We start from the raw sequence: 12,353 nt of genomic DNA on the forward strand, positions 1-12,353 counted from the left end.
TTCCAGCTTTCAAAGCTCTTTCAGACCACCCTCTGTGCCCCCCATCCCTGTGCCCTGCCTACCCCTTCTCCCACTCATGAGCATCATCAGCCGCATCACAGGCTGGGCTGGGCCTGTGACTGTCATCCCCCGTCCTCTCATCGGCCTTCTGTCTCCATGCCCTGGCCCACACCAGTGCTGTCCCTAACAACCACTACTGCATGGGTGATCCTGCAGTGCTCTCTCCCTTGGCCACAGAAAGAAAAGCTGTCGGCCCAAGCCTCCTTGAAGCGTCACACGTCCCTGAACGACCTCAGCCTAACCCGGGACGAACAGGAGATCGAGTTCCTGAGGCTCCAGGTGCTGGAGCAGCAGCACGTCATTGATGACCTCTCGCTGGTAAGCTGCCTCCACGTGAGTGGCACCACATGACACACAGTGTCGGGGTGGGCAGTGGGTAATCAGGGCCAGGTAAGGCAGCATAGCTTTGGGGACCTGCTGTGTTCCCTGTGGTGTGCACATTCCTGCTGTATTCTGCCAGGAAACAGCCCTGGTCTCCATGAGGTGAGATGCTGCTACCTGGGAATGGTGTCATGGCTACTCTTGTGGTTTCCCTGGTTTGCTGTTGTTAAGAAGCAGTGTCAGTTGTAGCAGTGAGTCTTCTGGCCTTTACAGAGTGGGTATGATCCATCCCTGAGAAGCCTGGGAATTATTAACAATTTTTACATTTTTATTGTTTTAGCTTAGCTGTTGCAGTCTGAGTTTGAGCCAGCAAACCTGAACCTTGTGATCAGACGAGAATTTGAAGGGCTTGTTAAGGCCCTTCGTGTGTTTACGACTATTGGGGTGCAGATCTGTGGAAGGAGATGGGAATGGGCCTGCCTCAAGTAGGTGGGGTGTCCTATCCAGAGAATTCTGCAGGGCCACTATTGCCCTGCAGTGAGCATATGCTGCCTGCCCAGGAGGCATGGTGGGTCCATTCACAGGATAGAAAGCCATCAGAATTCTAGGGAAGGCTTTGGCCAGTGTCACACTCTCTCTGTCCGTCCCTCTTTCTGCCTCTTTCAGTTCTTCCTTCCTTCATTCACCCACCTATCCAAATATCCATCCGTCTTTCCTTCATTACACAAAAGAGTTGATGCAGCTTAGGATGAGAAAACACTCAGTGAGTGGGGATAAAGTCAAAAAAAGAAGAAACCACCAAATCAAAACTAGAGAAAATAAGGATAATGCCTAAGGATCAGAAGTGTGGACCATAAAGCTGAAGCTAAGCACCAGATTTGTTCCGCTGGAGGGAGAAGGAAGATGTGATTAGGAGCGAATCCCTGGTTTTATGTGGGGCACAGTGCTGCTGCTGCTCCCGCCCCACGGGAACCATTCCTACTGACAGAGACCACCAGACACCCCAGTCTCTTGTTCTTTCTTACAGCAGTGCCATAGAGCAGGGTCTAGCCTGGGTAGCAATGAGGAAACAGAGGAGGGAAATAAAGCTGTCTTCAGGCCAGGAGGAGGCTCTAGGGGATTTGATCTCAGCTGTGTCCATGTTCAAAGCCACAGGTGTTCTCACACTTGCTGCTGTCGCAGGTAGAACTTGCCGAGGCCAGGGAGCCCCTGTGCAGTGCACTGCTTCATGCTGTACAGCTGCAGACCCCAACGACGAAATCAGGCACGGTAGGACGGGGCTGGCGAACCCAGACATTTCCCAGATAAGGACCTGAGTGAACGGCTTGTCCCCGTAGCTTAGTTCCAAGAAACAGCTATGACTTGGGTGCTTAGATCCTGGAACATCCTGTCCCAAGGCAGACAGTAGGCATGGCATGGCAGTGTCCCTCCCAGCCCTGGAGAGCCGGTAGCATTGCTAGGTGTGACAATGTGAGGCCGGCTGGAACAGCAATGGTTATGTTTCCTTCCAGGAGAGGGAACGGCTCCTGCGCTCCAAGAGGCATCGAGGGAAAAGCCTGAAGCCACCTAAGGTGAGCCTTGAGAATGTCACTGCCCTTTCACAGACCTGCAGTGCAGGCAGACCATGGAAAGGGAGGGTATCAGCCGTTTCTACAGGGGCCTGCGGCAAAGACACCGGCTCGTGTGTTGGGTGATGGGAAACCTGTTATCACCAATTTTCAAAGCAGCATAAATTATAGTTGTGTACTGTGACCCAGTTATGGTAATTTATTCATGGAAAACTTACTGATGCAATTCTGCATTTAGACTGCAGGGTATATTCACCCAAAATTGAAAGCATAAATACCTTTTGAAGGATTTAAAGGACTCTCTGGCTTGGTTTACACCACACTACTCCATTCCCAGAGACCAGAGATCAGGAGCTTTGTGGGGTTTGGAACAATAAAGAACGGTTCTATTTGCGAAGTGGTCTTGCCATTTCATAGTGATAGTGTCCAAATATCCAGTAAGAAGAGTGTTGAGTTGGGCTTGTGAGGCTCAGATGCTCAAAAGGCCCAGGGCCCAGGCTGGGGTGTGGCAGGGCAGACTGGAGTGAGTCCACATAATAATAACAAATAAAAAAGCATAGATTGCACTTAAACCTGTGAACTTGTTGTCACCAAGACATGGGCCTCCTTTTCCATTCTCTGAACCAGGGGCACTGCCGGCTTTGTCTTCTGTTAGGCCAACAGCTGTGTGGATGTGATAGTGAATGGCAAGAGTCTGCGGCCTTGGAGTCTGGGCCTAACTGGGCCAGAATACTGGTAGCTATAGAAGATGGGCCAGGTGGATAAGGCTATCCAGTCTTTGAAGAGAAGTGTTATGTGTTAGTATCCTGGGGCTGTCTTAACAAAGTGCCACAAAATGGGTCTTTCAGAATGACAGAAATATATTGTCCCAGAGAACAGAAATCTTATTCAGGTGTTGGGAGGGCCACACTTCCTCCCTCTAAAGTCCACAGGAGTCCTTCCATTTGTTGCCTCTCCTCTTCTGGTGGTTTCCTGGCAGCCTTTGGCTTCCTTGGCTGGCAGCTATACCATCCTGACTCTGCTCTTGTCCCTGTGTGGTGGCTGTCTCCTGTGAGTCTCTGTCTTCACATGACAGGTTTTATGAGGATGCCAGTGGATTAAATCAACATGGTCTGGTGTTAATTTCATAATTACATCAACAGTGACCCTGTTTTCCTTCAGCAGTACCAGGGTTAGGACCTCAACATATCTTTTCTGGGGGGACACAATCCATAACCCCTTGCTTTATGTAAAATCTGAGCATTGTAAACTTTGGTGTAGAAGGCTACAGTACTGTAGACCACCTAAAATATCTGGCTCACACTGCCCCCTGGTGGCCAATAAAGTGCATGGGATGAGCGCTACAGGCAGAAGGTAGGAAGAGTTCACTGAAGGTGGGCTGTGGGTGCGGCTGGTGTTATACTTCCCATTTCGTAGTTACAGGAGACATGTAGACAGTAAATATGGGAACAAAGAGAAGCCATAGGTTGAGAAGTCTGAGGTTCAAATTCAGGTCTAGGACTACTGGGTCAAACATCCACCACCCAGCCAAGCTGGCCCAGGGGGAATCTCTGCACGCTGGCCTTAGATGCTCCGTAGTGGATAGTGCTTTGGGCAAAGCTTGTTATTTGTTAACTGGGAGGTGAACAGTGACATGCCCCATGTAGGCTGTGGGCATCCTCTGTGTTCCCCAAGCTGCTGCTATGGAACGGTCTTGCCTTCTTTTTTTAAATTTTTTGGTACCAGGGGTTGAACCCAAGGGCACTTAACCACTGAGCCATATTCCAGCCTTTTTTTGTATTTTATTTAGAGACAGGGTCTCACTGAGTTGCTTAGGGCCTCACTAGGTTGCTGAGACTAGCTTTGAAATTGTAATCCTCCTGCCTCAGACTCCCGAGCCACTGGGATTACAGGCGTGCGCCACCATGCCTGGAGTTCTCTCGAATTTGAATTGACTTAACCATAAGCATTTATCCACATTACACAGTGCCATCATGGATGTGAACTTCTGTGGCTACATAATCCGCCAAGGAGACAAGCTGTGCGTTTGACTCCATGCAGCCATTGGGGCATGCCTGAGGCCAGGGCCTCGGGTTAGGGATAGCTGCAGTGGCTGTTTTGCCCGCACAGCCAGCCTCTGGGCCTGTTCTGTTGTATTGTTTGACTGCAGAACATTTCATTCAGGGACTATACAATTATTTAGTTACCCTTTCCCCTATTGTTGGACTTTCTGCTTCTTTAAATGTCGCCAAAGCAAAGCCCTTTTGTGCAGAAAGCTGTGACTGTAGTCTGGATTGTTCCCATGGATAGATTCTGGGTGGGTGGAATGTGGGTGTAATGGTGGGAAACATGATTTCGACTAGGGCATTGCACCCCCTGCTGCCCATGGTGCCCAGTGTATATTTCTGGAATATATATAGACATTCTAAAATCTAAAAGCTCTGAAATTTGAAACAGTTTTGGTTCCAAGCATTTCAGATGAGGGATGATTAACCTAAACCAGAATGCCTGAATATAAAGGGTTTCTTTTTGCCCTTTTCCTGATTTCTGAATACACTGATAGGAAGAGAAATTTACAGAGGGTCAGAAGCAAAACATGCTTTGCTACCCATGTGCCCAGCATGCAGGGGCAGGGCTGCCTTTCTTGCCCTCCATGTCCTGTTCACTGCATGGCACAGAGCAGGTGACCCTAAATGGTTGTTAGCTGTGTAAGTACGTTGCCCCTCCTGGAAAAAGGCATCTGTCTTCTGGGTGCTGGGCTGTCCAGAGAAATGGGGACATGTGGTCATTTTAATGAAGAGTCTCATGTTCCCAGAAGGCTGAGTTTGGGAATCTGCATGGAAAGTTTCCCAGGCTGGCTCAGGTCTCACCTGCTTCCTGGGCCCACCACTGTCTTCTCTTCTTCTCAGGATTCAGTGCAGGCCATTTCCCCTGTGCTCCTGCTTACTCCAGGTTCATAAGGGGGTGATGGAGTGGCCATCCAGATCTCTGCGGCCCTGAGCATGTTCAGTAGTCTCCCAGAGCTGCCTTCCTTCTCTCCTGCAGGCTTCAGGCACTCGGCAGCTTTGCCCTGTAAATGGCTCCCTTGCCCTCTGTCCTCCAGACTTCCGAGTACTTTCCCTCTGTGGTGAATTCATTGAAAGGTGCAGAATTTTCTGGAAGGCTGGTAGTTCCATTCTTGCCCTCTGATGCTCTTTCAGAAGGAGTTTCATGAACCTCCCTGGACTCTGTAGTTAGCCCCTATAGGAGACCTCCTTCAGTTTCATGCCCGTGCCCTGGTTTGTGGGAGATGGGGCTAGAGGAAAGTCCTGGATGCCAGCCCTCATCTTCCTAGGTGCCTTAGCCTCTCTGAGGGTCCTGACTCTGTCTCACTGGGCCTTGCCAGGTGTGGGAGTCCCCCAGGTCTGTCTAGGAACCTGCTAGTTAAGCGTGGCTCACATTAGTCCCCAGTCAGGGCTGCGGGAGGAGGGTCCTGAACAGCGTTGTCCTGGGTGTAAGTGGGGGTTGCTCTACTGGAGGCTGATAGAAGGTCCCCACCCAGGTGGTGAGCTGTACAGCAGGCACAGAGGCCACAGCTCAGTTGAGCTCCCAGCATCTGACAGCTGCTAAACACAAGTGCCGTGGTTCACAAGCCTTGGGTGAAAGCCGGGCTGGGGGTCTCAGATGCACTGGGAGAGGGAGGCCTGGAGCAGTGGGGCAGCTGCAGCCACGGGCAGTGCGGCACTGGTGAGGTGTGCACGCCTTTAGAACCTGGGTACTGGTTCCTGAAAAACAGCCATGCCCCTGAGGTCCAGTGACACCTGAGGCCAGGCTGCTGCCTCATGGACAGGAGGATGAAGCAGGCTGTGGGCACCTGTTCCTGTGTAGGGCGCCTGGCGTTGGCCATCACGTGCATGTAGTCTCGCTCGCTGTCTATCCCCTTCATGGTGTTTGCGGTTGGCCGTATTCCTGTTGGCCCCTCCCTGCTCTGTCGGCAGCTGGTGGGCTCATGGCAGCTTGTCACACCTGTGTACCCAGCTACTTGCAGCTGCCAGCACAGCATTGTGTTCTGAGAGGGGCAGAATGGTTACTCTCAGGTCACATCCTGTCTGTCTTCACTGTGACCCTCAGCTAGAAGGGATGAGGGCTTGTTCCCTGTGGATCAGCTGTGTCCCTGGTCACCTAGTCCCTATTCCACAACCACCATCAGATCTCAGCCCATGTATTTCTGAGCAAAGAGAAGAAGCTGGTGGCAGGACTTCCTGCCAAGCCACCAGGTGGGTGTCTGGGCTCCATCAGAAGCTTGGAGCCCCTCTGGGACTGCTCTGTATCCTCCCTGCAGGGGAGACCTTTGGTAAAGCCCTGGGGGCAAGGTTTGGGTCCTGGAGACAGGACATTAGGACACCTGTGGGGAGGAGGGGCTGTGTCCTGGGCCACCCCCAGCACTTAGCACCAGCGCCCACACAGTCTGCACTGTTCCTATCCTCACAGAAGCTCGCAGGTTACTAAGCAACAAGAGAAGAGTGGAGCCAGCCGGGTGGAAGCAGAGCTCGGAAGCCTGGCCTGGCCACAGAGCTGCCAAGCGCACCTTGTCTGGAATAGCCAACGACCGCATGTCCCCCAGACCCCGTCTGAATATTTTGGAAGATGGGAGGTTCTGCTGGGTCTAGGTCATTTGCTGAAATAGGGCGGGAAACCCAGTGCTGGGGAGAGCATGGTAGTGAGCCTCAGCTTCTGCAAGGAGCTGTGGCAGAGGCTGGGCTTGTAGGATTCTGGCCCTCTGCCTGGTGTCAGGAGGGACCCCAGGCCCTGTGAGGAGAAACTTGGAGCAAAGGCTCCAGATTGCAGTCATGGCCCTCCAGGCCACTTACTGTTTCAGGGGCTTCCGCCACCCTGGTTCAAGCTCTGTCCCACTTTTGCAACCACTGTGAGAGCTCCCTGGTGGCACCCTGCTCCCAGCACCTCCCCTCCCCTCTAGAGCTGTGGGAACAAGGGGCAGGCGCCAGGCAGACCCTGCAGGCTCCTTCTCCTTTTCCCTGGGCCCCAGACCCCCCTGCATCCTGGGCCAGTCTCTGCCTTCTCCATGCCGCCTTATCTCTACCTCCAGACAGGCCAGTGCTGTTCACCTCCTCTGCTTGCAGCCCCTGGCTCCTTCAAGACTGGGCTGCAGTCCCATTTCCAGCAGGGCTAGCTGCCCCTACTCTGAGCTTTCTCAACTTCTTGATCCTTCTGTCCTGCGTGTGCAGCCACATCTTGTCACTGTCCATTTCTGTTTCTGCTTCCTCTGGAGCTCTAGGGATGCTGGGGCTGAGGGAGGGAGTGACAGGCACTGTCAGAGAGTTGTGCCAGGGCCACATGGCCTGCTGAGCAGGTCAGGAGTGGGGCTAGAGCCAGCACTGTGTCTGATGCCTGGGGTCTCCAGTGGTTTAGATACTGGGAGAAAACAGAGGGTGTCCTCAGACTTCCTCCCTCCTCTGGGTGGGATCAGGGCATGAGACTACCCATCGCTGGCTCAGTAGTGAGGGCCAAAGGGTGTCCCTCAGTCCTCCTGACCCCCTTCTCTCTAGCTGTTCTCTGGGGACTGTCTGCCTTGGGTACTGTGGAAATGCCAGACAACAGGCATGGAGCCTTTCGTCAGCCTGAGTAGGGTTAGGAGCCAGGTCAACTGGACGTACCTCATGGATTCTGCAGAGCTAAGAACCTCTGGGGCCCTGGAAGCTGTTGCACTTGGTGACACTTGCCAGGAAAAGATTGTCCTTGGCTTCTCTTGAGGATCCAGGTGAGAAAATCAGTCTTTAAGCTTGTCCCAGAACTTGATAATTTTTTAGAAGACTTGATTGCCGGGATTAACTCCCCTTCCCCATTAGCCAATATGGGCTTTTGTTCCTAGTGTCCAAAACTCAGTCATTTAAACAAAGAAAGAAATTTATGTCACTGATATATCTGGGTGGGGCTGCTCTAGGCGTGGCTAGTCCAGGTGCTTACCTCTCCGTCAGCTCTGCTCTTCTCTGGACTGGCTTCTTTTTCAAGTAGCCCCCCAAGTGGCTCTAGTAGCATCAGGCTTGCTTTTCACCTGCCTGGCTCCCCTGCAGGAAGAGAGTATCTCCTGGTTCCAGCAGAGGTCCTGGGGCTGGCATTGGTCACAGGCCCATCACTGACCCAGGCCCAATCCTGGCTGGAGGGTGCCTCCCTGGGAAGTGTGAGGCATAACGAGCCCTAACAAGGGACGTGATGCCATCGCACAGCACGCAGTAGGTACTTTAAAAGGAGCGGGGCGCTGTGGACATTGGAGGTAAGGTCGCTCTGTGACTCAGCAGGCGCGCTCCTTATGAATTGAGTGTTGCCTTCCAATGAGCTTTGGTTGTCTGTCACAGAGTAGAACTTCTGCTTTCTTGTGTAATGCTGTTCACTTTTTCCAATATGAGGGTCTCTGCCTTTGATGTCGTGTCCAGTAAGGCTTCTCTAAGACGTGCAGGACACTCCTGGGCACCCTTGGACAGGGCCCCCGAGGACTTGGTTCTGGTTCAAGTCGTGGTTTCCCTGACAGTGGCTTGTTTCAGGGTGTACAGATTGTGGGACACATGCCTGGAGTGACTGCAGGGAGGCCAGGGGTAAGCACATTTGGGTGCATGCAGGGTGGGGGCTGGCCAGTGGGGATACCTCCCAGCACGTGAGGAAGGAGGCGCCACTGCACATGGGGCTCTGGTCTGAAGGAGAAGGCTCTCTGGTGTTGCCACTGCTGCTGCTGTGCCTGGGGACTCCCCAGGGCCCCAGGGCCTGTGCAGTGCTCTTGACAACAGCTCTGGGCTCAGGGAGCTTGGGTCCTAGGAGGAAAGTCCCTAAGGACAGGCTGGTTGGAAGCCATCCTCATGATGAACGCACCATGGACCAGTCTGGAAACTGGCTCCTTCCTCACCTTGGCTGGCATCTGGGCTCAGGGCCCCACCCCAGCTCAGACATCTTTTTACCAAGGTGCACCTTCCAGGGTATTCCTGTCCTGGAGTCTGCTGCTGAGGGATCTGCAGGAAGCCTTGGATACACAGGCAGGCATGTGAGAGTAGAGGGAAGGCTTTGGGAGAGGATCGCGCTTTTCTTAGGACTGGGAAAAGGCCTGCAAATGGACACTGACCGTGTGGCCTTTGGCTGAGCCAACCCCACAGGCGGCGTGTCTTGCAGCAGCTCGCCCCATGGAGTACGTCCTATTTGTGCTGTACTTCTCTTTCTTCCTCTGCCTCTGTGCCCTGGTGTGCCTGTACTTCTCTGGCTGCCAGGAAATGACATATAAGCATGAAGGTAAGCAACTGGCTGCAGGTGAGGAGGGGAGCCCCCATGACAGTCCCCAGCTATGCCCTGAATCCCCACATGTTCCAGGCTGTTCTGTGGGAGAGGACAGGAGGAGGAGGAGAGAGGGGCTGGATCCTGTGGAGAGGCTGTCCATCATAGGCCCCTTCGCCTCACCCTGGCCCATTACATCTCTAAGTGTGAGCACCTGTGTGCTCGGTAGTCAGGGAGAAGAAGGTCAGCTTTGCCATCATTTTTGCTATGGCTACACTTTAAAGCCTGGGTTAGTTTGTGGAAAGGGCTCAGCCAGGCATGCCTTTGGTTGTAAGGAGAGTGGAAGGGTAGAGCGGTGAGCCCTTTGGATACAGCATGTGCATGCAGATTGAGCAATGGGGATCTGTCCTGAAGCATTTGAGGAAGTGCTGAGGGGATTTAGAAAAATCAAGATGCAGAAAACATGATGGTCTCTGTCTTGGCCTTTAGAATATTTGTTTGTTTATTTGATACCAGGGATTGAACCCAGAAAGCTTAACCACTGAGCCACATCCCCAGTTTTTTTTTATTTTTAAATTAGAGACAGGGTCTCACTAAGTTGCTAAGGGCATTGCTAAATTGCTGAGACTGGCTTTGAACTTGCAATCCTCCTGCCTCAGCCTCCTGAGTTGCTGGGATTATAGGTGCGGCCACCATGCCCTGCTTTGGCCGTTTTGTTAAGGCTCACTCTGCCAGGAATGTGAGGAGGCAGTGTCTTTGGGGGTCACCTTGGCCCCTCAGGAAGCAGGCATTGCATTATTTCCTATATATTTGGGAAAAATATCATAAAACGAGTTGCACAATCTTCAGAGATGACGGCCCCTTGGTTCCCTTCTCACTTGAGGGTGTCTTTCTCTCTCTGTTGGGAGTGGCACAGACAGACGTGACGCAGCCAGGCTTCCTGCCATGTGGTCATGTAGGGAAAGCAGACAGACCACCCAGCAGGGACAGGACCCAGCCTCACTCCTCTGGAAACTGTGCGGACCACGGTGTCTCAGGCTTGTCTCACTGTCTCAGGGACACAGGGACTGACCGCGAGTGCTGGGGCTCTGGCTTCCTCAGGGCGGCAGTTCTGTGAGACTTGGTCTCTGGGCACAGTTACATGGGCCCCGCTTGGGTCTGCAGCTGGGCTGTGTGCGAGGGCAGCTCCAGCTGAGCTGGGTCAGCGGCAGCAGTAGGTCTCACCCTGTTAGCAGGCCGTGGTAGGGAGCTCCTAACCAGCAGTCCCACAGGCTTCTAGGAGCAGATCTTCCTGGGGAGAGCCCACGGCCATCCACAGTAGCAGCAGTGGACAGTCACCACGGGCACTGTGTCCTAGCGTGTGGAGGTGTGCGGCTTGACACCTCCTAGGCCCTCCCTGCACACGTCCCCTGCCAGCACAATCACAAACAGCCATCCCTGGAGGCCTGGCAATTAGTCTTGTTTACAAGAAATGAGCCAGCCAGCGCCGTCCAGAGAATGGCAGAGCCTGGGGCTCGGGGCCAGGCGTGTGTGCAGATGGTTTTGAGTGCCGCATAGGTGTCACTGCAGTAGGTACCATCGTCACCGTCGGTTGTCACTGCCACCTCTGTCCAGAAGATTGGGGGAGTTTCTGACGCTGCAGTCAGGCATGGCTGTCCTTGGAGAAGAATGCCATCGGGAGTTGGTGGAGCCTGACGGGCTTCCCTCCTACCTGTTGGGTCACTTGGAGGTGGAACTGGGTGGCGTCCTGGCTGGTGCTAGCTGCCTGAAGAATGGGAAGAGTAAGGGAGCTCTTAACACAGAACCATCTGTGGATAAACAAGCTCGTTCGGCTTTGAGTGCATTGGCAGAGATGTGCTGAGCGTGCTCATTGAACAAGCACTGTTTTCTGTGAGGAGGCCTGGACTGAAGCGGGACAGAGAGCCCCACCCCTGCTTCACGGAGCTTCCATGCTAGAGGGGGAAGCAAAGAAACGAATGCACAGGCAAAGTCCATCTTATGATGGTACTGCTGTAGGGAAACAGGCAGGGGCAGGAGGCTGGGCGAGGTGGCTGGTAGGGATGTGGAGCTGGTGGTCAGGGAGGGCTCCTGATGTGGTGGTTTGTGCCAAAGAGCCAGAGTTGAAGGTGGAGGGAGAGCCACGTGGACTCTGGGGAGACTGTCTTGGCCCCACAGAGGCCCTGTGGTAGGCCTGTGTGAAGTGCAGGAGAGCGCTGGCAGAGTTGGACAGAGCAGTGGAAGAGAGAGGAGAACAAAGCACATCACGCAGGTCACCTGTACCATCATGGGGATGTTGGTCTTACTCAGTATGATGGAGCACCGAGGGGTTTCTGCGCACAAGACCAATGCAGCACACCTTCGTTCCGTGATAGTCACTCTGCCTGCTAGGTTGAGGCACAAGTGCAGAAAGAAGCAAGGAGGTCATGGAAGGGTCTTTTTTCCATGAGAGGTGACGGGGGCTTGGGCCAAGATGGAGGTGCTGGCGGATAGAGGGGGTGAGAGGAGGGATGCCGGGTTGAAGGCACCCAAGGGCTTCTCCCTGAGAGCAGATGACGCAGGGGCGCGGGAGGAGCTGAGGAGCCCATCAGTCACCCACCAAGACCTGCACATTCTCGAGGGCACAGCCAGGGGACAGGTCTGGTGTCCAGGAGGCAGGTACGCCCACACAGTTACAAACTGAGAACAGGATGTGGGTGAAGGCGCTGTGCAGAAAGACCCTCACCCAGTGCAGGAGCACTCTGGTGGCCTGTGGTGGGCCCTCCGCAGAGCACTGCAGACGCCTGCTCTCTGGGTGCAGAGCCGTCCTCCTGCCTCCTCCGCTGCCGTCTGCACTGTCTCCTATGGCGTTAGTAGTCGCCATCACTTGGCTTCCCCGTGGCAGCATGTGTGCTTGCACAGTGTCGACCGAAGCCTGCAGTGGGCAGCACCCTGAGTTGGGCGCCCTGCCCCAACTGTGGCTCCCAGGAGGTTGTGTCCAGAGGAGCGTGGGGCTCGGCTCAGATGCAGTTACAGTTTCTTCTTCAAGTTCATGAAAAGTGATCATTGGTTGCAAAAGCAAATAAAAGTTCTTCTCAGGCTATGTGGGAGTCCCTGTGATGGATGTGCATCAGGGGATGGCTGCTTGATGTCTGCAGACTGATGCTCCTGGTGGCAGGGCCTTCACTTAATTGT

The 12,353-nt window shown here is 53.7% G+C and overlaps 1 protein-coding gene across 4 annotated transcripts in view; it reads left to right on the forward strand.

Annotated features, from left to right (window-relative positions):
- Jakmip1 (janus kinase and microtubule interacting protein 1) overlaps positions 1–12,353 on the forward strand; it is a 124,342-nt gene that overhangs the window by 78,917 nt on the left and 33,072 nt on the right. For 2 of the 4 annotated variants that reach the window (XM_071614132.1, XM_071614133.1), the window contains exons 7-9: positions 238–378; positions 1,564–1,650; positions 1,893–1,952. In XM_071614132.1, the coding sequence (XP_071470233.1) occupies positions 238–378; positions 1,564–1,650; positions 1,893–1,952 (288 nt within the window). The remainder of the gene's footprint in view (positions 1–237; positions 379–1,563; positions 1,651–1,892; positions 1,953–12,353) is intronic. The other 2 variants (XM_027939618.3, XM_071614134.1) reach the window with 1 other exon arrangement.

Source organism: Marmota flaviventris, chromosome 7, assembly GCF_047511675.1.
Source record: "Marmota flaviventris isolate mMarFla1 chromosome 7, mMarFla1.hap1, whole genome shotgun sequence".
Lineage (NCBI taxonomy): Eukaryota > Metazoa > Chordata > Mammalia > Rodentia > Sciuridae > Marmota > Marmota flaviventris.